The sequence below is a fragment of the Anarhichas minor genome, unplaced genomic scaffold, assembly GCF_050575085.1.
Source record: "Anarhichas minor isolate MPS153535 unplaced genomic scaffold, ASM5057508v1 ptg000007l, whole genome shotgun sequence".
Lineage (NCBI taxonomy): Eukaryota > Metazoa > Chordata > Actinopteri > Perciformes > Anarhichadidae > Anarhichas > Anarhichas minor.
Window position 1 is genome coordinate 10,625,786 of NW_027466453.1, and position 27,994 is coordinate 10,653,779.

General features: G+C 45.3%; 1 protein-coding gene across 1 annotated transcript; it reads left to right on the plus strand.

Moving 5' to 3' along the window:
- Positions 1–58: 58 nt before the first annotated feature.
- Positions 59–27,994, plus strand: ngfra (nerve growth factor receptor a (TNFR superfamily, member 16)). Its single transcript, XM_076085755.1, has 6 exons — positions 59–683; positions 3,709–3,871; positions 10,815–11,177; positions 18,305–18,542; positions 19,584–19,786; positions 24,461–27,994. Exons 1-6 carry the CDS (start codon positions 645–647, stop codon positions 24,511–24,513), a joined length of 1,059 nt encoding a protein of 352 aa, XP_075941870.1. The 5' UTR covers positions 59–644; the 3' UTR covers positions 24,514–27,994.

A 27,994-nucleotide genomic window follows, 5' to 3' on the forward strand; every position in this document is an offset into this window, starting at 1 on the left:
AAGTGCTGCACCAGTCAATATATATTATTTTGATGGAGCTGTGTTTGTGTAGCATTAAGCTTAAGTGGAAAAACAGCTCAGAGATGAGTGGAGCGTTCGTAATGCTGCAAAGTGTGTCAGACATTAATGTTGGTCCTTTACAATAAATGTAAATCATTTTTATGTCACTTTTGCTTACAGTTGGACCTCACGTGAGATTAGAGAGAGGGAGAGAGAGAGAGAGAGAGAGTGAGGGAGAGAGAGAAGCAGGTTGTATAGTCTTACTGCGGGAGTATCAGGGTAATAAACTGGAGGGTACACGTCTCTTCTCTCCTCTCTCCTCCTCCGCATTGCACTTGCAGCAGCACTCCGGACAGGACGGTCTCCTCCTCCTCCTCCTCCTCCTCCTCCTCCTCCTCCTCCACCTCCTCTTCTTGTTGTTGTTCTTCTTCTTGTGTGGTGGTGCTGAGGGGTACACCGACAGCCGCATCTGACTCCAGTCCACAGGGTCCCGGACTGACTCGTGATGGTGCGGACTCATTGATAAAAACCCGCTGTCGCTGGAAATAAAATGAGCACTCCTGCTGAGCGGCTCTCCTCCTCCACTTAGCGCTGCCTTCTCTGCTCAACACCCGTTTCTGTGTGACTCCAGCAGGCGACGCAGGATGACTACTACCTTATCGCTGGTGACCGTGTGCGCTTTGGTAAGTAGATCCAGTCAGCAGTAACTAGAGCGCGTTTGCCGAAATATTCGCATATTGCTGACTTTTTAATTTTTTTTTAAACTCCGTAGACAGACTGTAGGGGAGTTTCTGGGGACCTTATGCACTTTGCGATATGATTTTTTTTTAAACATTTCCATCCAATGTGGTTCTTAATTTGCGTGGACATCCCATAGAGACTTTTATGACATTGCTATAATATTCCTTTAATAATCCTGCTTGGACCTTTTTATAGCGAGTTTTTCTGAACTTCAGAGCTCTGCAAGGCGTTTATCATCCCCCCCTGTGATGTCTATGATATTTCTATGATATTCTGAACAGGGTTTGAATGTGAACTGCATCAATGTGGTGTTTCCCTCTATAAAAGCCATAACCTATTAAAGGACCAATGTGCCGTTTTTTACTGTTAAACCTGCAGGTGCTGCATGCAGCTAAACAACAAGTGATTTGCTTGTGATATTATGCCCAGGGTACATTATTTCCCCCTCCAGCTCCACACATACACATACAGCTACACGCACACCTTCCTCTTGGTTTTCATCCAGGGAGGAAAAGTTAGACATCCCTGCTGGGATTCGTTTCTGGAAAAGCTAGATTTCTGCTTCACATTGGAAAGCATCCAGACATCCAGGAGCAGTCTGCTGACAGGCGCCTGCAGCCAGACTTTTAACAGCATTAATGAGACGATGTAATTTACTTCTAATTTTTTTAATGATAAATCTGGGACGTTAAAATAAGAGATAAAGACGCTGCAGCTCATGGAGAGTAAATTGATTTATTAAATTCCCATCCGACATGAGCCGTTACTTGTTCGGCTGATTTTGACATGAAAGATGAGGCTCCTCCGATTATGTGAACAAAGTTGATTATGGGAAGACGGCGGAGCACAGAGCAGACAGGACGCATCCTCCCGGCTCTCTGGTATGTCCACAGCAGCTGGTCTAATTGGGCTGTGCAGCTCAGTCATCATGTGAACAGCCCTGGATGTGAGGGGACACTCTGTTATGACAGCTGGTTTAAAGGGTGGCGACGGTCGGCTGCACTTTGGTCGAATTAAATTTAGAAATAAACTCTCAAATTGACCATGAAATTGGGGAGAGTACAAACCAGGCACATCCACAGCTGGGTACGTTGTTGTTGTTGAGTGTGGATGCATGTTCCTGCTGCTGGTGGACCAATCTACTGCTGATTTTGCCATTAATCTGTGTTTGCGCTGAGCGATATTCCAGGGAGATGTCACAGGAAAGGGAGTTAGGGACATGAATCCTTCCTCTGCAGATACAAGAGGGAACCTCTTGAGGTTTTGGACTGCAGCCAGAGTTCATTTTTGCAGACAAAAAACGTGACTTTAATCCTGATGATATATTCAACTAGATTCTGAGATGGGTTGTAAAGGCAAGGAGGAGAAATGCACCTAGAGAGCAAAAAGTGGGATGACAGAAAGGGAGGAAATGTTGCGCAAGAGGTGGGAGAGTGAGAGAGAGCTGCTGGCTGCTCAGTACATCTGTTTCTGAATGAAAGCAGAGACAACAGAGAGAGAGGGACGAATGAGAGAGAGAGAGAGAGAGAGAGAGGAAAGATTGAACTGATGTCTCAGCAAATGTGAATTAAGTGGAAATGAGCATTTGCTCGTTACATAATAAGAGCCACAGGACATGAAAGTGTTTCAGGATAATGATTTTCTTTGTTCGAAAACGTCTGGATATGAATTATTTTATTTAACATTGTTGCACACACACCAGTGGAACAAGCCTCAGTTCTTTTGCCAGTAGAGCTGCGTGGCATTTGTATCAGAGAGGACTGAGGAAATGCAACAAGAGAGGAGGGAGAGGGAGGAAGTGATAACAGATTAGACAGGATAAAGAAATGCGAACTGACCCATGTATGGATTTATGGTTTAGGAGGAAAGTGAAACATACAGCGAATGCATGTGTATTTACAGTACAGGCATGTAAGGCGTTAAGTAAACATGTGCATCTGTGATTGATATGCAAATCGAGAGGCGAAGTCCCGCCCATTATGGTGTCCCCCCACGGAAAAAATGTAGCTACTGCAGTCAACGGCAAAATACGAAATGTGAATTCAAAAGATCATTTTGCGAGTCCAGAAAGTCGCAGTTCGTCATAAATTTGTCGTCGTATCATTTAGTTTTGCTGAGTGAATTATATCTCGTCTCGCACAATGTGCATCACCAACACGGTGGTCACCTTGGCTTGCTAGCTAGCTAGGTAACTTCGCTATATCCATAAACAAATGCATCATCTTACCTGATGTGTTCCATCCAGTGATACTTTTTATCAGCCGGGAAGCGAAAGAACGAGCAAGACCCGTTGTTGGTGCGAGCAGCGTTACATCAGAGTACGTAGCTTCAGCGTCACTCACGCCACTGTTGGGTGTGTAGTCTTTCTAATTACGTATTTTCGTGTTACTCTGCAACAGTTTTTAAACAAAATGCGGCTTCTTAATGTGCAAAAACATCTTTTGAATTAAGTAAAATCGTATGTGCACCTATTCACAATTCAATGCATGATAAAGTCCCCACAAGTATAGTAGAACAAGGGTGTGTGTGTGTGTGTGTGTGTGTGCCAATGCTGATCGGAAGCAGGGGTGGACGTTCACAGCTCCTCTCACCTTTAGACAGTAATTAGGACGGGCATATGTATAATATTGCGCACACACAGGATTTTATGGTAACTGCCTGGGACTGAGCATGTCATACGTTTACTATTAGAGCTGAGGTGCCTTCAGGGGAGCTATTAGGGCAGTTTAGACTTGTTTAAAGTGTGTCCAATACAGGTGGAGACAACATTATTTATGATGAATTACTGATGGCGTTTGGATTTTAAGGAACAGGTTAGACACCTGGCAGTAATCTTCATCAATTTGTTGTGCTGTGCATGTTTAAGTCTCAGCGGCCCTGTGCTGTGTGTGTGTGTGTGTGTGTGTGTGTGTGTGTGTGTGAGAAAGTGCCGCTCTGATGCACTGTACTGCTGTCCCCGTTTGCCAGGTGGCGTTAGCGTTGGCGTCTAAGACGGAGCGGGCGGTGCAGGTCGCCTGCGAGTCCGGCCAGTACACCACCAATGGAGAATGCTGCGAGGATTGTCCACCCGGAGAGGGAGTGGTGAAGAAATGTGGCTCCACGCAGACCGTCTGCTCCCAGTGTTTGGACAGTGAGTGGAGACTTTTTTATTAAGTTATAGAGTTAAAAAGTTAAGACGACTGTGCACTCTGATCAATGAAAACACACTGGTACCACTTTCTGATAAGGCATACAGGCTTCGTAAGTTGTAACAAATAGTTTATTAATGGTTGACATTTATTAACAATGTATTATGAAATATGGAACAAACTTGAACTAACCCTTTGTTAATGTTATTATAATTTATAACTGCAGACTTTCTACCAAATAATAGAAAATAACAGACAGGAGTCAAACTAGCAGAAAAGTTGTTTTAATGTCTTATAAGTAATCTATAATAAAATCATGGTGAGTTATTTATTAACTATTAATAAAGCTATTAGTTACAATTAGGATGCTATGTAATTCACATATTCACAATGCAACACCAAAGTTTATTTTGGCGAATAGTTTAGCAATAAACAGATTCTCCTTTCGAACAATAGCAACTTAATTCGGTCGAATCTTACTTGGCAACCATCTCCCTTCCATGTGATAAAACATTAACAGGAGTTACAAGTTATAAACTGGTCTAATTGGAGCGAACTGACCCTTTAATAGCAACTTTAACACTAAAAATGCTAAAAACTTGACTTTACAGAAACCCCACTTCCTGAAATGTGTCGCGCGTAAGAGCATAACATTCAATCTGGAGACAATCAAAATACAGTGTATACACATGTAAGCTGCATGTCCTCACCAGCATTACACGCGCTCACACCCGATTAATGCAAAGTTTCTGCACTTACGTCATCTTCATTTATACAAACACATTCACTTGCTGAGCCTTTGATGCCAGCTCCGGCCCTGAACTCCAAACGAAAAGAACGCCGAAGCCAAAACAAACTCCTTTTTGTCCAATTTGTACGAAGTGTCTGCTTGCCCTCATCGAGTATCCTAAAGGAATAAGGTAGGAATTCATATGTTTCATGCTCGTAAGTGGGTCCAAATGTGTTCGCTCGCAGCTCAGCCCGGGCTGTGAACCATTAGCGCTCGCTCTACAGAGGCTGGAGAGGCGCCAACCAACAGCGCAACATCCCCGAGAACGACGAGGACAAGAAGAGCCGATGCTGCAAAACAAATGTGGTCCTGCTCGATTCCTGGTCGTCTTTCCGCGTCACATTCCTGCAGCTCTTTTTGCCCTTTAAGATGCTGGTGCGTGTCAGAGCGCAAAGAAAAAAAACGTCAAAGTATAGGTCACGAACATCGCTGCATAGTTCAGCAGGAAGCTGAAGTATCGCAACGAGACAAACGCCGCACGTCTTCCTCCCTTTTGAAAGCTCGCGCTAATCCTGTCAGTTTTGAGACCTTGCAGGGACCGACACTGAGCAGAAACCCCCAAATTAGTCCTGTTTAGACGTTTGGAGTGCACTTTCCATCCAGCATTGATTGATTGCATTAATCCACTCACACACATGCCACATGTAAACACTTGCAAATGGTGCATGTAAACAGTCTTTTAACACTGAAGTACAATAACGTCAACTGGATGTCGTTTTGTGATTAAACTCAGGCTGGCAGGAACGCTCTTTGTCCAGAGGAAAGTGAGACTCTGATTATCCTTGAACTTTCTTTGCACAACAGATGCTAATCTCTGTGTTGTGTTATGTTATTAAGAATCTCAATGTCTGGTCTGATTTCACCGCTTTGAAGTTTCTATTCTTCGCCTCGAGGAACTCGAGAGCTGCAGCGATGGGTTCAGGGTCAGAAAGCCAATTCTCTACATCTAGAGCGCGACAGTGCCACAGGGTGAAAAAAAAAGAAAAGAATAAGAAAAAGGGCCGAGAGTCAATTTCACAAAAAACCAACTCTGTCAAACTGTGTCAATGTAGAAAAGGTAGTGCCGTGAAATTGGCAAAAATGGGTTTTTGTGCAAAAAATAAAAGAGACAAACAAAGCGGGCTTGTCGTGCTTTGCATCGGTGTTAAATATCCCGTCTCACCAGTAGGTGGAGAGTGAGCAGGGCGATTAACAGTCATCATCAAACGTTGCATATGACGGACTGGAGATGGACATTGGTTGAGTGAAGTAGCCTGGAGTCTGTATAGAAACACGCTGCAGCTTCTCAAGCGTCTGGACTTTATCCTTCATTTGACGTCATGAGGAATTTTTCTCGCATGTCATATTCCTGTCGTCAACAGTGGCCGACAATGCGTGGATGGGAAACCACAGCTCCATTTTCCTATTATGTGGGCTGGCCCTCAGGATTCAAGTTATTTTTTCCTTTTAATTTATTCCTCATCCCACCAACTCTAGTCGTGTCACCTCTTTTCTCCATCCTGTACTCACTTTTCTCAGCCAACACCCCCCCCCCCCCCCCCTCCTCACTGTTGCTATGACTCATCGTCTGTATTAAACGGATAAAATGGTATTAGACAGCCAAGCACCAAAGGGCACGATAGCCTCATTCATCATGCATACTGTTACATCAATGCATCTTTCCTCCTTTGATCCAGCTAATTAAACCATATTGAAAAGCCTATTGTGCCTCTTATCAGAGAACAATTATCTTGCTCTGCAGCATAGGAGTGGTATTCACCGCTGATAAACACTCAACAATTAAGCTCAAATACCCAGGAGGTTGCTCTCAATTTCCGGTGCGAATGCATTTTCCTCGGTTTCAATATTGTTTTTGTTTTAGCAGATAAAATCTGAACGTACCTGAGGCCCACAGGAGCACACACACACACGCACACACACACACACACACACACACACACACACACACACACACACACACTACAATAACTCCCAGTGGGATTTATATAAAGTTAGAGGCTGAAACACTGACCTTATTTGGAAAACCAAAGCTATGAATACATTTTCTAAAGTGCAGGTTTTAATAATTGAAGAGGAGAATGCAACACATCCATTTCCTGTTTCATGGTAAATATGGGTGAATATTTATTTACCACGACCCCCCTTAATTCCCCACTTCCTGTCAGTGCAACCCCCCCCCCTTCTTCATGGCCTCCCGATCCCGGCTTGGGACGAATGCCAGCGTCAGCAGCGCTGAAATATTTATCAGTCTCTTCCACTTTTCGCCGCCGTCATGGGAGACAAGACAACCGGACCTGCCTCACTTAGTGAACCATTCAGAAAAGGTTGCCCCTGCAAACTGACTGAAGATCTGAGAGAACAAAAGGCAGAGCCTCGCGAGGCGAAATAGCGTTTAAGGAGAGCTGCTGGCCGACTGGACCGGCGCTCACTGGGGATTTAGAGGAAGGAAGGAAAGTAGAATCACAGCCTCGTCTGGTGAGGGCTGAAACAAGAGCGCCAAGAATCGCTTCCAACGGTGGATCAAGAGGGGATGAAGAAAAGGAAAATGGAGATTTCCCCCGAGCAGGTCCTCTGTGGCGGTTTCAGACGAAGCTACGTCCTAACGTGGCATAAAAACAACAGCTCAGCACAAGATGCAAAAAGCAACGGTCGTTTGTTGGATCAAACTTCCCTCCTTTGGTCTCCTAATAATAGCTTTGGCGGTATCTTAAAACACCTGTTTCAAATCTGGAGGCAAGCTAAGTGGACCAATGAAGCGCGGCGATAATTACACACAAAAATGTTTCACGTTCAAAAAGACAAATAAACCCGCCACGCAGCTTTCCAAATGGTTTATCCGCAGTCAGCGGAGGGTCGGGGGGGGGAAATGGATCCTCCACTGAAAGGTGGACCCCGACACGCTGCGGAGTGGCAGAAATGGCCATCGTCGCTAAAAGCTTACACCTTAAGTGCTGATTGTGGAGCTCATCCAGAGCTACATTATTGATGACACTAATGGGACCGAAACACATCAGCGTTAGGGGGGGGGGTCTTCCTGGGCTGAAGTGGCACATTCTAAGTGCATCATCCCCACATCTCCCTTTTGCTATGGATGTTTTTTTTGTTTTTTACTGCCGAACATGAAAACTTCGATTGCTGAGATGAACCGGTCATCGCTCAGTTGGGGACAATTAGGAAAAAGGACCATATCTTATTAAAGAGGACACTCTCCACCGGATCCTCGGTGGCCTTTTACTTTCTCCTTACAGCCCCCAGATGAAAGCGCAGACACATTAAATTACACGCACACAAACCACACACACTCCTCTCGGTGCATATGGTCGCATTTAGACCTGTTTACACACACACATGGACTGGGAAGGGGCTCATGCATGCGAGTTAAAATTGGCCAAGGAAGCCTGCGCGCTGTGGGATAATTGAAATGAATGAGCAGAGCTCTGCCGGTTGAGCCTGACTGCAAAGAAAAACAAAGGCTTCAAGCTCACTAATTCAAATAATCATTAACCTCTCAGGCCCGTTATTTGTCCGCGTCTGGATCGTTTAGTCGGTGTCGCTCTCTTTTATCACTTCTGCCTCCAGACAGTAATAAGAGCAAGGGGTGAAGCCAGGTAGAGAAGAGATAAAACACTAAATCAGATGGTGTGTGTGTGTGTGTTTCTATCCGAGGAGGAAACTGAACTCACTTACATCCCTGCCTGCTCCATTTCCCCTTCCATCAACACTTTGATCTCTAAATCATGTTTTTTTTGTGCTTCTCGCTCGCCAGCCCACCCTCACAGACTGTTTCCCATCAAGGCAAACAGTCACGAGATTCCTTGGAGCAAATCAAGCGTCCCCCCCCCCTTACTCGTTGGTCTGCTCCCTACCTGTCTCTATATCATTACCTCCGTCTGCCTGCAGAATGTGACAGCTTCCACCGTCGGCTTCTAAGCCGCGCTGCTGTTTACAAGGTGTTTAGAGCTTCCGTCTGTGCCAGCGTTTCGCTTGCCAGAGCCGCTTACAACGCAAAGCAAAGTGCTGGGACATTGCTGCAGGGCTTTTCACACTGACAATATGCTGCAGCTCAACACGACACCCACTAAGCACTTCCCATGGAACACACACTCAGACATATGCGTACGCTGATAAGAGAGGGAAAAAAACGTCTCACACGCAGTCTTGTGGCGATAATCATGGTTACACCCAGTCCGGATGATTTATTTCACGCTGAGACGAAGAACGTTTAACCACTAAGGACATTTCAAAACCAGTGTTAACCTGCTATCTGCTCCACTTTGTGAAATGGAGAGTGACAGAAGCAGTCAATGTGTTTCGACATGCATTCTTATCTCTTCATCTCACATTGTGAAACCTGGATGGATGCTAAACGTCCCGCTGCACTTTGACTCCCCTCTAATGTTCTCTGCATGCAGCAGGGAGTAGAACGTCACACGTTGCATCTGAGCCGTAGATTTATTTCCCTGTCAGCCTCTCTACTCCACTCCCATCTCAGTCAACCACTAAAACACACTCACTGCCCCCCCCCCCCCCCCCCCTCACTGTATGCATAATTCAGCAGGCATCCAATTATATTGGAGAATAGTTCTATATGAACATGTAATATTAATAGATTACTTTGAGCCCCTAGGAACTCTCAGTGTAAGAATAAACTAATTTGAGGTCGTCACTTCCTCGGCGATGAACTCCCCTGAATCCTCCCGATGTAAACGTTCCTGGAGAGCAAATCTGAAGTGTTTGAAGTAATTAAAAAGCAGCAGGCTTCTACCTCATTCTGTTCAACACAAGTCAGCTGTGGTCTGCCATCTCTTCTTCTCACAACCCTTCAAAATAATATCAATATAATGCAGTTGAGTTGTTCTTTGTAATGGCCATTTATTTTTTTTACATCCTTACAGAAAAAGGACACAGTCAGTTTGCAGATCGACATTTGCCCGTCTGAGAAGTGCAAACCCTGTGAAGGGTTGAACAAATGTTTGACACGAACCAGAACTAAAACATTCCTTTTAGCCATGCAAGCACTCATAGTCTGGATGCATTGAAATAAAGAAATGTACAAACATTCATGATCTACAGATGATAAAGTCAATAACCTCTTTTTAATTAGCTAATGTTAGAATGTTAACACGCTAAACTAAGAGAGTGAAAATGTTAAACATTATACCTGCTAAACAGCAGAATGCTAGTCACTGAAAGCATGTTAGCATGCTAACATTAGCATTCATGCAGCCTCACCGAGCTGCTAGCATGCTAATGTTAGCATGCTAACATCAGCATTCATGCAGCCTCACCGAGCTGCTAGCATGCTAATGTTAGCATGCTAACATCAGCATTCATGCAGCCTCACCGAGCTGCTAGCATGCTAATGTTAGCATGCTAACATCAGCATTCATGCAGCCTCACCGAGCTGCTAGCATGGCTGCACAGTCTCCATTCACACTCATCTACTATTGGAACTCTGATACTTGCTAATGCTAACAACAATGCTAATTGAGTAGTATCAACTAATCAGATGCAATAAATGTTTGAGGTAGTTATTGGTCCTAATTATTATATGAATAAAAATTCTACACAAGAAAAGTAAACCCTTATCATTTGCAAATTAAACAATTCAAAATATCTTTTTTTTTTAAACAAATATTTCTCTTTTGTACAAATGGGACTAACATCAGTAGATTCAACGGCAATGGCTGCTTGACACTCTCTTAAGTCTACACATACACCAGAGTAATTGCTTGATCACTTGGGTATACTAAACAAGTCTTTATCATCAGCGTGAGCATGTCGATGCACCTGCACTTCACTCTGTGTGTATGACTGAGATTAAAGCAGTTTACTCGGCGCAGCACAAACACGTTGGGATCAATATCGTAATGAGCACAGCAGGCTTTTGACTCGCTCCCTGACAAGAGCACCTTTCTTGTCCCGGAGCACAAATCACTAAGAGCCCAGTGGATCAATGTGTCCTCCCTTCTAATGAATGTGCAGTAAACACGATTAATGTCATTAGACTCACTGTTTATCCCTGTTTATCCCCTCATAATTCCTGCTCTCTCTCTCTCTCCTTCTTCTAACCTCCTGTGCTCTTTGCCCCTTCCCTCGTTTCCTTCCTCTCCCTTTTCCGTCTCGTCTCCTTCGACCTGTCCTCTCATCCGCAGGTGAGACCTTCTCAGAGGCCTACAGTCTCACAGAGCAGTGCCGGCCCTGCACCGAGTGCACCGGCCTGATGCGGATGGAGACGCCCTGCACCGACTCCAACGACGCCATCTGTGTCTGCAACTACAACTTTTTCTTCGACGGGATATTGGGCCAGTGCGAGCCGTGTACGGTGTGCCCGGTAGGCCAGGGCGTGTACTCGCACTGCGAACACGATCACGACACGGTGTGCGAAGAGTGCATCGACGATACCTACTCGGACCGGGAAAGCTCCCTGGACCCCTGCCTGCCCTGCACCATCTGTGATGAGGACAGTGAGATCCAGCTGTCTGAGTGCACACCAAACAGGGACTCCGTCTGTCACGGTAAGTCTGCCACACACACACACACACACACACACACACACACACACACACACACACACACACACACACACACACACACACACACACACACACACACACACACACACACACACACACACAGGACACTATCACACCTTTAGTTCAGCAAACTTGCTCCAGACCACAGAAAAGAAAGGGATGGTATTGTTGTCTGACTTATTACACACAAACCAGGAGGGGTTAACAAGAACTCATATGACTGACGTGTACATCAATCATTGGACAGTTTGGGTGACGGTCATTGTTTGTCATCAGTGTCACATAAACTCGGCTACTACTTTGACGGTCAATTTATCGAAGTAGTATTTTTCCAAGCACAAATGTCTCTAAACATGATCATCTGCTTCCAGCTTCTGAACATTTTTAGGTTTTAATTAAACTGTCGGTCGGACAAAACAAGTGATTTGAAACCAAACAATTTTTCGATTCATTTTGAAAATAATCATTCGTTGCAGCTCTAATTAAAACAAAGTCATGCTGCACAAATTACAGGTTTTCTCTGGTGATCACAAAGAGCTCATGAAGAAATATGTATTTATTAGTTATTATTAGTTAAGCCTGCAACTGGACCTGCCCTGTCATAAACAATGACTGACAGCCAGAAAGGACAAAAACAAAGCTGTTTGTACTCCGACATAATGAGGAGGGACAGTTGCTAGTTACATGTGGTCACTGCAATTTAATTAAGCGACTCCATAAATAAAGTAGATGCTTTTCAAGCCGTCTTGTTGTGGTTGTTTGGTCCGTATCAGAGTTCAAACGGCAGCGTTCCCACGAGCCAAACAGCCAAATCCACCGGTTTGTTCCAACAGCGACAGAATGGTAAGCAGTGACAGCACCCTCCTAAGAGATCAAGAGCAGAGCACATAAAGCGCACTGGCTGTCAGGAGTTTCAAAGCTGTTTAGGAGCCATCATATATGTCTCACTCACATTGGAACCAGCCTCCAGTGACTCCCGTATGCGTCTGTGGGAACAGGCTAGGTCAGAGGTCTGTGTCGGTCATGTTTTCAAGTTGAAAGCTGCAGCATTAAAAAGGTCAAAGACTGCTGGAGTGTCAACACAGAGACAATGAATAATCTGCTCTCCCACAAAGCAGAAGGAAACACGCAAGCAGAGTCGAGCTGCTCGTCTCGAGTCGAGGCAGCTTATTACCAAGGAAGCTGTAAATTCCCTCATGCCGGACGGGGCGTGAAATTGACCTCACCAGGGGGCCACGGGGCTCAAATCTGGGAGGTAAAAATGTCTTCCGTGGCATTGCTCTCGATTTCCCTAATAAAAACCTATCGATTTTTAAAGCAATATCAGATAAGGGAGGAGTGCAAAGTGAACTCGAAACAAAAACAACCTTTTCTCAACAACAGCCCCGACTTCAGTGGAAGTTTGTGGTCATTGTCTGTTCCGGTGAAAAGCACTTTTCCTTCCATGTGAGCCACAGAGGCACTTATACGTTGCGGTGTGATTAAATGCTTTGACGAAAGCGTTTAATAGCAGGAGCACTAATGTAGGGCATTTATCGATCTGCTGTGTGCATTATAATCATTAAATGAACATCGAAATATTGTTGTATAAATGTTGGGATTTAAACTTGAGCTGCAATATTTCTCTTTCCAAGGCCGACTCGGTTTGGGATTTTAACGGCATATAAACGCTGTGGCAGGTATTTGGATCCACAAAGTTAACGAACCTCAAGAATCTGTCAACACCCTGTTGTAGTACAGAGGATGTGTCAGCGGCGCATGGAGGGTGTAAATTCCTGTTTTAATAGTGTAATAGCGGAGTAATGGACGAGGGAAAGATAAGAGCAGGAGCGGTAGATGAGGTGGAAGAAGGGCTAATAACATAGACGGTGATTTACCACCTTTCCTTCCACGTGTACCAAACATCCTCAAAAGGCATTTTGCAGTTTTTTTTATCATGATGAATGATGGCAATGTGAAGCCTCCCTCTGCCTGTTCGGTCCAGGCTGAAGTATTTGAGCACATATTAAATGGCGGTATGCTCTTCTTCTTGTTTACAACTTTACATGATGGAGTGGAGTGGAATACCCAAATTGTCCTTTCCACCTGGAAATGTCCACACCTGTGCCGGCTCAAGCTAAGATCAAAGTTCTGCCTTGTTGTTTTTTTGTGTTTATAATAGAAGCAAGGACATGAGAAAAAAAAAAGAAAAAATCACCCCTGCAGTATTCAAACTTTCTGAATCATGCATGAAATTTGAAGTTGGAAGCTCTGTAGAAGTGCTGGAAGCAAGTGTGTGAACCAAATTTCACATGGTGAGATGCCAGGAATGACTATTTTTTCCTGCTTCTTGCACAGTCATGTAGAAGTCTAGTGAATGTTCCTCGGAGGAAGATATGTCCACTCTGAAAGACCCACGAGGCTGTCACGGGACAGGACGCACAGCCATAAAAAGAAAAACTGCCCCCTATGCTCCTTAAAACAAGCAGAACATCGACTGTATTCGAGACGCATCTGATGTACAGTAGGCCTTTAATAAAGCCTTTTGCTGCCCATTTAGCGCCCACCCATGCAGCCGGTCTCACCTTTGACCCGCCTCGTCCTAAGCGATAGCAATGTAGCGGCAGTGACGGTTGCGACTGGAGACGGCACGATAAGTGACCTTGTGGGACGTCCGTTTGAAAGGAGAGCCCTGTCATGCTGCACCAGCGGGCCTGTGGGTAATGGCTGTATAGTCGCATGTGGTGGTGATGATGTTTCCAGGCCTTCCATGGTGGTCTATGATGCATGCAGATATGTTTTCTGCAGCAAACAGGAAGCTGCTCGCTGGGATTCTCATCCTGGGGATTTAAATCAAATCCTTTGCATTTGGTTGGACTGCTAAGAAGTGTGGGCGGGCTTATAGTGTAGCTAATTCAACACACACACCTCCCTTCTTGCCAAAAGTTGCAGATTGATTGATGGACGCCTTGATATTATTGGTTGGAATGGTCAGTACTAGCTTATGTTTGAACATGTCATACTTTGATTTACAAGTAAAAATTGGAATTTGATACAAAAATACAAAGAAATTGATTCTTTGTAACTTATTTGCATAAATTCTTAAATTTGTGCACAATATGATCAGCAGTGGTTTAAAATGTTTTTTTTTTAAAAAAAAGGCTTCATTTCATCTAATTCCTATCCTGCTGTCTCTCCCGCTCTCTTTCTCCTGCATTCAGTAAAAAGATGTGATTGGGGTATTTTCAAATCCCTAAATCCCCAGTTCATATCAAGCTGTCACTGAGTGTCAATTACTTGATACAATCACGGACAGAGAGAGCGGGCGAGAGAAAGAAGCGGAGAGCTGCAGCATATGTGCTGTGCTGGTATTCTATGCTGAGGGGTCGATTCGAGTCCTGGGATTTCTTCTGCTCGCGCTCAGGTTTCGCTGAATGACCTCTATGAGCACACACCGTCGACTGCAGGACACACACACACACACACGCACACACACACACACGCACACACACACACACACACACACACGGTCCTCTCCAGCTTCAAACTCACAATGAGTCACATTTTCATGAGCATCCAAAAATCAATGCAGCTGATAGCGGGATAACTTGGCGCGCGCACACACGCTCTTCCCTCTGCCAAGTGCGCTTCAACATGTACATTTTTCATTAAACTCCGGACACCGCACATGTGTGAATCTCTTTGATCTGAAATTGAAAACACCTCCTGCGTCTTTTATCGAAAGTCTCCATCCGTTTGGCCTCGGCAGAGTTTTTTCTTAAAAGGTTCTGTTCACAACAGTTGAGAAGATTTCCATTTAAGTATTGAGGGTCTGTTCGAGTGTTTGTCCTCGAGAAAAAGAGAAGAAAAGATGAAAAAAAACAGATAAAGGAAGACTTTTTATTCTCTTCATTACCCCGCTCATCACACTCACCCCTCCTCCCTTCATTGCACTCTCTCTCTCTCTCTCTCTCTCTCTCTCTCTCTTCCCACAGTGGCCCTCGAGTGGCCGGGCTAGCGAAGTGGTGGAAGTGTGCATTCAGCGCCTTCACCGCTGCAGTATAATTGCTCCTGCTAATCAGAGCACTTTACAGCAGCTCCTCTGTTCATCTGCACCCCCCTCCTCGCTCTCTCCTAACACTCTGCCTCTCTGTCTGCCCTCCGCTCCGCTCTCCCTATTAACCCTCCGTAATAGAAGACAGAGCGCTCACTTGAATAATTTGTCGTGTGGGTGTGTGATGGATGTGCGCGCGTCCGGCGACAAACACAGGGGAAGATTGAGACCGAGGCTGAGCTGAGAGAGACGGAGTGTTTGGCGGCTGATAAAGAGGTCATTGTGCATGTGCCCGATAAGCTGCTCATCTCCACCCTGAACTGGCAGAAGCCGAGACACCAACCTCTGTACGGGACCCCGGGGTTAACTTCACCATAAAGACCTCAATGGCTCATAAAAATTAAATCTTTTTTTTTCTTCCCCCCCTCTCGTCCACACCCCGCTAATAAACACATCTCCCTGCGCGCACACAGCCCCACGCTCGTAAAATCCCGGGCTAGTTTTATTTTGTTTCATGAGTGTTTTAAACCCACTGAAGCCAAAATAAAATTGTTAAAGCTCCACCGCCGCCTTTAAGCTCCCAGTCTGTTCCAGCTGAGGTATGCAGCCTCTGGAGGCCCAGGTTTATCCTTTAGTCTACAGCCAGTCGTGTTTTCTACATCAGGCCAGAGAACTGGAGAGGAAAGAGGGGGAGTTACGATAAAGACGTCGTACACTGTACTTAAGCTGTAGCTCTGTGTTGAGTCAGTGTTATGTGAAGCAGACTCCCAGGAGAGCTGTCATCTTGGCTCAGACCGAGAAAGACAATTTACGGCGAGTCCTGAGGTGCGACTGATGCATAACTACATCTGCATGAAGAAAACAGTCATTGCACCAAAGACGGGCGCTAACGGCAGCACCGGATGAATGATATCTCAGTGTGTGGTAAAGGAAAGGCTTCTTTGACAAACCAGACCGCCTGCACACTTTCACACCTCCCCATTCACAATTTATCCTATTTGCAAGCTCGTGTTGCATTGCTAATACCATTAGCCGGGCCGTGCATTAGCTGGATGATGTATAGCGGAGCTGAGGAAACCTGACTACATCCCAGGAAAGGTCAAGAAACGCATGTAATACAGACACCGATGTTCCACTCCTCCGAGCGCGCCCTCCTTTTAGACGGATCCGAATCAATAGCACCCGCTGTAAATAGCCCTCTGCATTATTTCTGTTTCTAAGTACGGCACGCACATGTGCTGTATTTTTCTGTCCGTGAAAGATGCTTTCTAGCATTTCAGTAAACTAATCCCCCCTCCGGGAGGCAGGAATGCCCCGTCATCACCGCGCAGACGCAGAGGCCAACGTGGACGCTTAACGCCCAGCAGAAGGGTTTTTTTTCTTCAAATGTGTCCACATAAGTTGCCCATCAAGGTCCCATCGGAGTATTAAAGCGAGTAACCGTGTGTAAATTATGCAACAAATCAATGTGTAGAAACTTATCCGCAGTGCTAGCCTACAGTAGATGCCATTGGAGATAAAAGGAGAAAATACATTTGTGAGAACAGACCCTTTGAACCATTTCTCAGTTTCAAAAATTCCGCCATGCTTTAAAATATACAAGTAATGAAGAATAGAATGTGGTTACATTACAAGACAACGTGTTAGTAATCCGATTCCCTGTCTGTAATAACCGTATTGGGTTTATCCATCACACTGTGAGAGTTAAACCCCTAAAAACAGAACAGTTGTAAAGAAGGACGACCCCGAACATTTATATATAGAGCGTTCCGGTCTTCGGCCTTGAAGGAAGCCTCGGGAGTCTCCGCAGGGTTAATCCTGCGAGCGCCAGTACGAAGTTAATGAGGAGCAGCCTGAGGTTCTGCTGGGAATCACAGGCTCAGATCTGAACCAGGCTGCACATTCTCCATCCCCACCAGGCTGCTGAGCTCAGAGGAGTTTTGGCGTTGGCTGGACGGGCCCTCTCCTCGGCCTGCTGCACTATACCCTGAGGGAGGGGACTAATCTGCAGACTGCTCTTTGAGCCTTTCTACCATCTGACAGAATCACTGCAGTTTTAGCTAAAGCACTCTTCAAAACGAGTATAATATGACAGGTCTTGTAGGAGAGATTTGATGGATAAACTGTGTTTTCAAGGACAAGTCATGCCCATCAGAGTGGGCACGGGGCTGCTGCAACGTAGGAAATTACACTGAATCATTAATGGAGCTGACGAAGAAAGCGGAAATAGGACAGTTTATGAAAATGACTGTTCTCTCCAGGCTCTGCTATGATAGAAACCAGACACATCCAGTAGCACGGAGCCTTCCTGCCTCTCTGGCCTCAGCAAAGGCTACACTCAAAGTGATGACCTCTCTAAAGCCCCGGACTTTGTTCTACATTGATCCATATGGCCTTGATGTCATGCAATGTGCAGAGATCCCCAAAGATGGGGATGTGGTGAGAAGAGACCTGGCGTGCAGGGCCTGTTGTGGGCTGGTGGTGGGTGACGGATATTTGCCCCCCCCCTCCCTCGTCGAGGAACATTCCTTCTCTTTCTGCACTCAGCAACTCAGCCAGAACCCATCTGTCTCATCAGAAACAGCTGCCGCATGTGTGCAGCGTAGAAGACATCTGGTTGGGGACTTGATGACTACACCCCAACAAGCAATGTTGGTCCATCACTTTGGCCCAGACGCAAATCTCTCAACGATTACTGGGTGGATTAAAATGTTGTACCGACATTCACGGTCCCCAGAGGATGAATCTTAACAACTTTGCTGATCCTCGGAATTCTTTCTCTAGCGAGAGAAAAAGGTTGACAGGAACATGAATCATCATAACATTCGGTACAGACCGTCATGTTTCCGAGGATGAAATGTACTGTCATTACTTTGGTGAAGTACACTCAACTAAAATGGCGAACATGGTTAACGTTATAGCTGCTTAAAGAACATTTACTCAAGTCCCGTACTTAAGTACAGTTTTGAGGCACTCACAGAGGTGCTAGCGTGGCTGCAGACGTAAGTTATTTTCTTTCTGAGTCGTATCAAGGCGTGTTTGTTTTCTCACAGATGCTCCCTTTTCTCCCACACAGATCCTCTCCTCCCAACATATTTTGCTCCCACCTCCGATATGGGCCCGTCTCCACCCTCCTTCACCAATTACTTCCTCCCCGACGGCTCAGACGGCCCGGTGCCTGGAGAGACGACCACGTCCAGCGCTGGCTCTCCGCGCTTCCTCGGCCACGGGCTCAACGAAAACCTCATCCCCATCTACTGCTCCATCCTGGCCGCCGTGGTGGTGGGCCTCGTGGCCTACATCGTTTTTAAGAGGTCAGTTGGTAGAAAATAACGAGACGAGAAGCTGCTGTGCGCTAAAGACATCAACACAATTGGGTTTTTGCACATCATCCACAATAAAATCTAGGACGAAGAGGGTGATGGAGATAGTGGTCTGGTGGGTGGTGTTGGACTGGGACAGATGTTGCCCTGGGCGAAAATTCTTTAGTAAGGTGCCTGTTGAAATATTCAGGCCTGTGATGGTCAAAGAGCTTTTGACCCACTTCTAGAGAATCACTCGAATGTACCACAATGAGTTTTTTGGACACAAAAAAAGAAAGACGGTCACAACACTTAATGCATTACAGAGGGGACACACACACACACACACACACACACACACACACACACACACACACACACACACACACACATTAATGAGGAACATGCAACCACACATGCATGCAGGCACTCAGACAGATACAAGCCGGGGCTGAAAAGCGTCTGAAACAAGTCAACAAGCTCATTAGTGGCACCGACCAGGGTTTATCAGTAGAGTCACGCACACATCTGGCTCATAATCCTCATGTAATTGTCGTCATGCAGAAAACAGACTGCAATTTATGTGAATTTTTCTAACACACAATATTTTACAAGTAAACTCTTGGAGGTGTTAACTGCACAGTATCACTCAATACCTCATGAATATTTCAACCATTGGTATGCGAGTCATTCATCCTCTTAAAGAGAAGCATCAGTAAAGAACTGTTAAGCTGTTTTTGAACTGTGTTATTGTAGTTTTCTATTTGCAGACAAACGACAATATATTATCTTGATTACAGATAAAGGTATATAAAGCATGTTCCTCCTTTCTAGCGGGCGACTGTTGATTTATAAAGAGATTTTATTTTCCTCTACGGTAGCTCCGAATATCTGACAGCAATAATTTTAAATGTTGTTTTCCCTTATCAGTTATTGCTTCATCGCTCATAACTGCTGTGAAATCCAAATATTGAACTACAGATAGGCTCGCACGACTGCATCATATTGAGCAGATAGTCATCTTCCTCTGACGCGACACCTTTTTCTCCACAGGTGGAATAGCTGCAAGCAGAACAAGCAGGCAGCCAACAACCGCGCGGCTACAAGCAACCAGATGGTGACGCCGGAGGGAGAGAAGCTGCACAGCGACAGCGGCATCTCGGTGGACAGTCAGAGTCTGCAGGAGCAGCAGCAGCAGCAGGCCCAGGCTGAAGTCCAGGCTCAGCCTTCACGCTCACGCACACAGGAACAGATCGGTAAGCGGGAAACTCACTCTTCATTTCTTTTGAATCAGAATCAAATTTTCTTGTTTTCACGAGCATTCATTAGGCCTGGGGGACAATCCAATATGATTGTAGTGAATCGGGTTTAGTGGTTGTGCAATCATTTGCAAAACAGTTCTTTTTTTAGGTTTGTATATTAGATGTTTGAGAGGTTTTGTCTGATGTAATGATTAACATTGTACGATGCAATCAGAGCAGATGTTATCATTTTGATCATATTCACCACATAAACCTAACAAAAGACACTCATCCAGGTCCGAGTACATTCCTCCTTCACACCATGATATATACTAGCTGTCATTATTGATTACATCAGGATACACTGCTGAGATTCTACTTGCTTCTCCAGCAGTGTGCAAGCCTTTTCCTCAGGGCAACACATTTCTGGTGACGGAGATCAAACACACAATATACGACGTCGGAGCAGGATTCACACCCAGCAGCCGAGAGCGGCCAAATCTTACACGCATGATGGATTAAACTGAAGGAATGTAGAGATTATGATTTAGGGAGCCGGTAGTAACATGAATGTGAGGCGGACACTGAACATTAGTTTGGCTGTATGCCTCCTAATAACACATGTTGAGGTACACCATCAATATGAGGCTGAAGAATTCAGCGCTGACAGATGTTTGACAGAGTTTCTATATTAGCGTACAGAACATTTAAAGACCACGCAAGAGATGTTTGATCTATATGTGCCTTTACTACTCTCCCTACTCCTCTTTATCTATATTCGTCTCTCTTTGACTCGTGAAGTATTTCGGGTGGATGTCTGTGGGACCAACTTTGCGACGTAGTCTTGCAAGCCAGACAGAATCTAAAAGGTTACGCGAGATTAACTCTGTAAATAACGTCTGGCTCGTCGGGGTAAAAACAGCATTCTTGAACTTTGCTGATCTATTGTAAAGCAATTTACTATGATCTCAGTTTACTGCATCAAGAGGGAAAACAACTGATTCGATTCATTGCTTTTTAGAGGCAATAAAATATTCTGCAAAATAATCCAATCTCTTGTGATTAATCATATAAAAAAAAAAAAAAAATCGTGTTGTCAACAAATCCTACAAAAAAGAGTTAATACTGAAGGTCTTTCAGAAAATGGGCCGCAAATATATACTTTCATTTTGCAAAAAAAGACTAGGTAGTTTCTGAACTGTAGCTTTTATAAAACATTACTCAAACCGGAGGAAATAGTGCATTTGTTGGGGACTATATATTTCAGACCTATGAGCATCACTCACACCGAGCACCAGCACACACACAAAAAGAAGCCGGGTGTATCATGTGGAGTCTGCACCGATACAAAAAGAGGATAACCTTTTACAGCTCTGAGAATAAAAGCGAGTGTGGCAGGAATGAGATGTGACCCCCAGAGCAGTCTACCTTCCTTCAATACTCAAATAGCACTCACGTTAAAGAGATGAAACCAGCGCACTCACTCGATCTATACACGTAAACCTGAGAGGCTTTTTACCTGAAGAAGAAGTCTCAAGTTCGGTCATGATCTTGTTATTCATTCAGTCATTCATGCTTCTCTCCCAGACTTTCTCTCTCAGGATCTCTTGTGTTTCCTTCCCGGTCTTACTGTGAATTACACTAAAGCCTAAATATAGTTATACAGGGATAATAATGTGCTAACAAGCCAAACAGCTGATAAATCCTCCCTCTAACAATCCACATGACTGTGTCTTTTCAGGGTTACCCATTACGTTCTAATGAGGCTTGGGAAAAGCTTATTTAGCTTTTGTGTTGTGTTTGAGTCTCTCTCTTCATTCTTCCATTCAAACAAATGAGAACCCCGCTGCACGTCTAAGAAAAGAAGGAATTTCTTTTGGAGGAACAAATCGGCCTCGTTTCAGTAAGAAGACGACTGCCCCTTTAACCCCCGTCGCCTCTCTAACCGATCGGCTTCATTAGCAGGTGCTACGAGACTGGATCCAGGCCTGGTCTCGCTTCCTTTCAAAAGCTGATCCAGCGCCAGCGTTTAGCACGTGCTAATTGGCATTAGCACCGTCAGCGGGTGCGGAAGCCATTAAAATAAAAGGGCAGCAAAGGCTCTCACGCTGGGGTCCGTTGGTTCTTCCACAACCAACTGGTTCTGATAAAATACGCGAGAGGGTGAGAATAAGCACAATAAATCCACGATAATCCCTGGGGGGGGGGGGTTTGCTGTTTCCAATGAACCATATTTTTACTGCCGACTAAAACAACGGTAACACGTCCAGTCAAAACAAATCAAATGAGCCTTTTACAGAGAGAAACAGAGCAATGAAACTGTCCCTTGTTTTGACTGAGAGGGTATTCCCTGCATGACTCACTGGTGGGAGCTCCGGCGTGAAGGGTGCTCGGCCTCATTTCGGTCTGCTCATCTCCATTAAAAAGAACCGTCTATCTGTGCAGCACCCCTCCCCGCCTGCTCCCCCCCCCCCCCCCCACCCCCCACCCCCTGGATCGTGCATATTGAATGTGTTTAAAAATTAAACTCGATTTAGACTGCAAGCCCTCGCTCACATCACCCGTGCATGCCGTGCATCCCTGTCCTGAGTTTGACCCCCGCCGTCTACACAAAATGGAGTCGAGGCAATATCAGTCAAACAACCAACTGAAGCAGGGTTATTGGAGAAATCTTGAATTTTCTCTTGGCTTTATAACTGGCTGAGAATCGTGCAGCAGCAGCAGGCATACAGTTCTGAATACACCGGAATTAAGAGTAAAATCAGTAGTTTTGTCTGAAATAATTAACAAAGTCATATTGTAAATATTTATGTAGCATTTCTTGTTGTAAAGTTACAAGGCTCAGCCAAAGGCAGAGATGTCCCAATCATGTTAATGCCCCCTGATGCTTCACAATCTGCAGAGTCGGATCAAATATTTATTTTTCTTCTATTTTAGATCATTTTTCTGATGCATAAAACAGCTACATAGTGCATACTTTAGGTAAAAAGGGGGCTGAAGACCTTTATGTGTCTGTGCCCAGAGGGCCATTGATTTAAAATCTGGACATGGAATTTGAGGTTTGAATGGAAATTAAATTAAATAGGTTGTGCAATGAAGCTCTGTCCCCAACGAGCGATAAGTAAGGAAACAAAACAAGCAATATATTTTTCAAATTAGTAAAACAATCCCAATGTCTGTTAAGCTTGTGATTACCAAGAAATCATCTCAAATTAAATCCCAATCAGCAAATTTGAAAGCTTTTATCGGGGCTTAGGGTCCAATCAGGACTGCCTGAGTCCTCGGGCTGATTAAAAAAAAAAGAAAGAAAGAGAAGAAGAAGTCGGTTACAAAGCTTTGCTGGGAGTTCACATTTCAGAAACAGCTTGAGCTGGTTCGGTGAAAGACAGCTTGTATTGATTCTTGGAATGAGGTCGGACTGAAAGACATCGGGCAGCAGCCACGTGACCACTTTCATCAGCACTGCCTCCAATATGAGGTGCACTGAATGTAGCACTGAGGTAGAAGAGCAGGTGCAGGCCACTGTGCGAACGCCTGAGCTTGTGTGCGCGTTACAGATGGCTGTGCACTGGCCAGCATCAGTGTCCTTCTGCTCTTTGTCACTGCTGAAGCCTGTAGAGTGGAACAGGAAGCAAGCGGGAGGAGTGCTATGGACTGTGGCCGTCACTGGACAGGATCTATTCGGATATATAAACAGCGGGCACAGAGGCAGCGTCTAGTAATCAAAGTGTGTTTTATACCACGGCAATGTGTGGGAAAAAAAGATGGGTTTTGAGGATGGGAAAGGGAAAGAAAACAGCAGGAGAGGGGGGGGGGGTATGACGTTATGAGTCGACAAAAGAACCCCCCCCCTCTCTTAAAGAGTTAAAATAAACCCTCTTGTACTTCGCTGGCACAACGTGGCATTGATGAAGACGAGAGAACACCCACCGGACTCGGGGGTCCTCTCAGGAACGCCTCTGCATTCCCGAGGCGTTTCCATGGCTTCCCTCAATTGACAGCAGGTTAAGAGGTTTGTGGGAAATGAGGACATTTGTCTCCCACCCTCGTCCGGCTAATGACTCCGGTTTAGCAGGCTCAGATGAGTGAGTGACACCACAGGGCCCCCTGCAGGGAAAAGTGTGACTATAACGGGGTTCAGAGTTTCTCCATGCAGGAGGACAGGGTTTTGGTGGATAGGAGGTTATAATCTTTGTGGGCAGGGATTCAAATTAAAAACATTCAGAAGCTATTCAAGGTGCCCTAAATCAAAGGTCTTCTCATTTACTGTAATGGAGCTGCTCAGTGGGAAACTGAAGAATTGAGAATATGCATAATTGTGTGAGTAAGAAAGAGGTCCATGCATAGAAATACAACGTGAGGAGAACAACTCTACATGGCTGGATGGTCGGCGCGGCGGCCATTTTTAAGTGCATTGCTAAGAACCCGTGACCGCATGGAGAGCCTAATGTGCACTTTCTCGGTTGCCTCGCAGCTAGAGAGGACATTTTATGAAAACACTGACAGCAATCGCCATTTTCTTTTGAATTAGTCAAATGACCACGGCTAACAGCTGAATGTCCGTTCTACTCTCGCTCTATTTCTATGGGCTCATTATGAAAATGAAACACCGCTGATTTAAATATCCCCACTCATCCCCCGTGTACTCTTCCAGAGCCTGACATTTGTCTTCTCACTTTCTCTCCACAGTGGTGAGGGTGGATGGCGGCCCCCAGCCTGACACAGCTCCCCAAGAAGTTTGAGGAAGAGGAGGAGGCGTCAGAACTGAAGACGGGGAGAGGAGAGTGGAGACTTGAACCGTGGACCAAACAGAAAGCCTTGGGGAGAGGGAGGGGGGGGGGGGGGGGGGGGATTCATAACTGAAGTGGCCACAGAGCAAAGACTTGACTTGTATGGACCCCCCCCCCCCCCGGCCCCAGCACCTTTGGGCCACAGTGTGACTCTTCATCCCTGCATATAGAGTTCAACTCTATCAATCAGTGTGTGCCTGGACACGACCGCTCCGGCAATACCAACCACTATCTGCACCAACGTCGCTGCAGATACATAATCAGAGGTATATGCCGGTTCATCTCGTAGTAACGGACTACTCCAGCGCTAATATTGACACGACTCTCACTAACTGCCAACGTGGTTTTCAATCGTTACCATTTCCCCCTTAATTCCATAATCCATGAAATATATGTGCCTGAATGGTGAACAAGGCAGAAAGGTTCTCCATCATCTCCTCTTTCTTTTTTCCTGTGCACCTTCCTCCTCATCTTCCTCTGTGGCGTACCACTCTCTGATAATCCTCCGTCTCTCTCCAGAGGATTCAATCCATTAGACCCCCCGCCGCCGCCGCCGCCGCCGCCGCCACCGCCGTCGTCGTCTGCGACACAAAAAGCAGCGGGGGAGCCGTGAGTCACCAACGTCTTCTGAAGTTCCTTGTTCTTTTATCGTTTCGCCACCGACGCATTTCATGGCATGTTGTCTTGTAAAATGTTTGCGTCACTGTTTGAGATTGGCTGCACCGACCGATACAAGCGACTCACATTTGGGAAGAAAGGTCGATTGCTGTGCAGCCCGCTCGGTAATCAACTATTTCCTTCTTCCTGCACTCATCACAGACCCCATCGCAGCGACTCCAGGGATTGTCTTTCAGTAATTTCACGCTTATAATGTAACACGGCCCAATGTTTGTCTCCTGTTTGTGGTGCATTACTTTCATTTTGTGGCTCGAGTTACACTGCTGACTCAGCAGGGTGCCTCCACGGTCCTCTGTGGAGCCTGGATGTGCAACACGAGAGAAACATCTCTGGACTGTGGAGCTCTGCTGACTCACCGCGACGGTGTCCGAGGGGGAAGCGAATCAACGGTAAATCCGTTATACAGAGCTGCTCGTTAAACAGATGAATTCTGTCCTGAAAAAAATGGGCAAACCGGAATCCCATCTGTCATTTCTTTACGCCCACTGAGGGGGAAATTGGGACACCCCTCAGAGGCAAACTCCTCTCACTATCCTCAGCTCACTGACACCACCACACTTCTAAACACTCACTGTTACAGTCTTGCATAAAGCTCCGTCTGCGTGATAAAGCCTGATAAACAGCGCTGAGGCGCTAATGCATCGTCAGGCGGCACTCATGTCAACACGAGGGCCCATTAGAGAGACGTCCCGGCAGGCAGGTAGTAATTACCTCAGGGTTTCAGCTTCATTTACCCTCTGCTCGGCTCAGCTCAGACACTTCTCATCGGGATTGACGCCGCGGACAACAGCCCTCTTTGAAGCCTCGGCATGACATTACGGACCTCTTATCCAAGTCCGAGGCCATTAACATTTACTGTATCTCCATGGCGATATAAAAGCACTTAGTTGCAAGGCAGGGTGGCACTTTTGATCACCACTTTTATGCTGCCTCCCTCCCTCCCTCCCGCTGCTTGCAGTAACTGTAAAAGCAGTCAACATAGATAGATGTCTTGTAAAAGAAGTATACTGTAGTTGAGTTCGACTGCACTGCTTTTGCAGCCATTCCGACAGGGGTACATACTTTTCTCAGGGTCCCTCTTGTTGTGGTGCGACTTAAAAGGAGACCAACACACCTGTAGGGGGTTTCTGTAAACAACCTGTAGATGTACGATGGAGTAGGTAGGTAGGCAGGTACAGATATAAAGCAGCTGTTGTGTAAGAACATGTAGAAAGAGACGGGTGGATATGCTACTACGCAGATGACTTTCACTCTCTTCGTCAGACTTAGATCAGAAGATTAATAAAATAATCATATCCCATACAGTAAATATAAAGCTACTGCCAACAGCTTAGCTTACTCTGGTAAAGGAAGCAAATACGTGTTCAAACCAAGAGACAAGACGCGTTCAGCAGAGCTTGTAGAGTTCAGTGAGCGATAGATAAGAAATGTCATGAAGACAGAAAGTGAGTCATTCTATCCTGTGTGATGCTGCATGCATCGGTCACATGGCCGCCAACATCTCAAGTCAGTTAAAATAATGTGGGCATGTAATGTGACCACACACACACACACACACACACACACACACACACACACACACACACACACACACACACACACACACACACACACACACACACACACACACACAGACAGTATGATTCACTCCTCTGCTGAGAGAGCTGGTGTGATTCATCCTGATCCTAGCTGTGGCAGCTTTACATTAAAAGCAGACGCTGCCACAGTTTAAGTGACCCGAGTGTTGATTCAAAGAAAAAAAAAAAAACTCCTCGACTCCCGTCTCCCCACGAGGTCCGATCGACCCTCGAGCAGCCCACTCATCCACCCAAAACAGACTTATTCTCTTTCTCCTGCAACTCGTGAAGTGAGAAACACAATGGAAGAATGTACGACCCCAATATAAACAGAAATATGCAAGACACACTCAAGGATGAGGTTCAGGTTTGCCCTCACTCTGTTGTTGTACATTTGTCTTTACGTTTTCCTGTCGGGTTGTATTATGAATAGTATTACACTTCTTAGAGTATTTTTTCTAACTGATATGTTATTTTGTAGCACTTACTAGAAGTAATATGAATGCACTCAAAGAGTGTGCCACAGTTCAAGTGCCTGTGTACAGTGTCAGGTGTCTTTAAGTTCAGAAGTATGATTATATATTTTTTTGCAGTTTTTTTCACTTATACTATGATTTTGTGTGTATTTTTAATGAAGGTTTTTAGTAAGTCAGACGACCTTAGGAGACTCAAGCAAACTGTATAAACCTGGCACCAATGTTAAGAGACTTATACACACAGGTTGCCAATGAAGACATGCTGTGTGTTGACATGCTATAAATACTGGCAACTAATAGGGTCATATAGCATGACAAAAACATACACATGTCACCTGAGACTCCTGCTCCAAAACTCACATACGCTATTAGTCAATAGGAATCAGCTCTACTGTGCAGAGGTTTTTGCATGTACAGTGAGTTTCATTATGTACCTCCATTGCAGAGGCTACCACACATGTAATCTGCCGTAACATGAAATCTATGGGGAGGTTGGCTGATACAGATGGATGAGCACCTGCTCCCGAAAATGCTGAATGTCACTTGTACTTACCTACTAATGTAAAATGCATTGTGTAAATGTGAATTTCTTAGAGTTGATACAAGACACAGAAATACACGATAAAATGTAAAAAAAACGAAACAAAAATGTGTGCAAATGAGATGAGCATCTATAATACAATAAACAGAGATGTCATCGCA

Excerpts from the sequence above, each read along its gene's own strand:
- ngfra (XM_076085755.1), top strand. The coding sequence starts at position 645 with ATGACTACTACCTTATCGCTGGTGACCGTGTGCGCTTTG. Across the intron at positions 11,178-18,304 it reads CAGGGACTCCGTCTGTCACG|ATCCTCTCCTCCCAACATAT; the intron begins GTAAGTCTGCCA and ends TCTCCCACACAG. Across the intron at positions 18,543-19,583 it reads GCCTACATCGTTTTTAAGAG|GTGGAATAGCTGCAAGCAGA; the intron begins GTCAGTTGGTAG and ends TTTTCTCCACAG.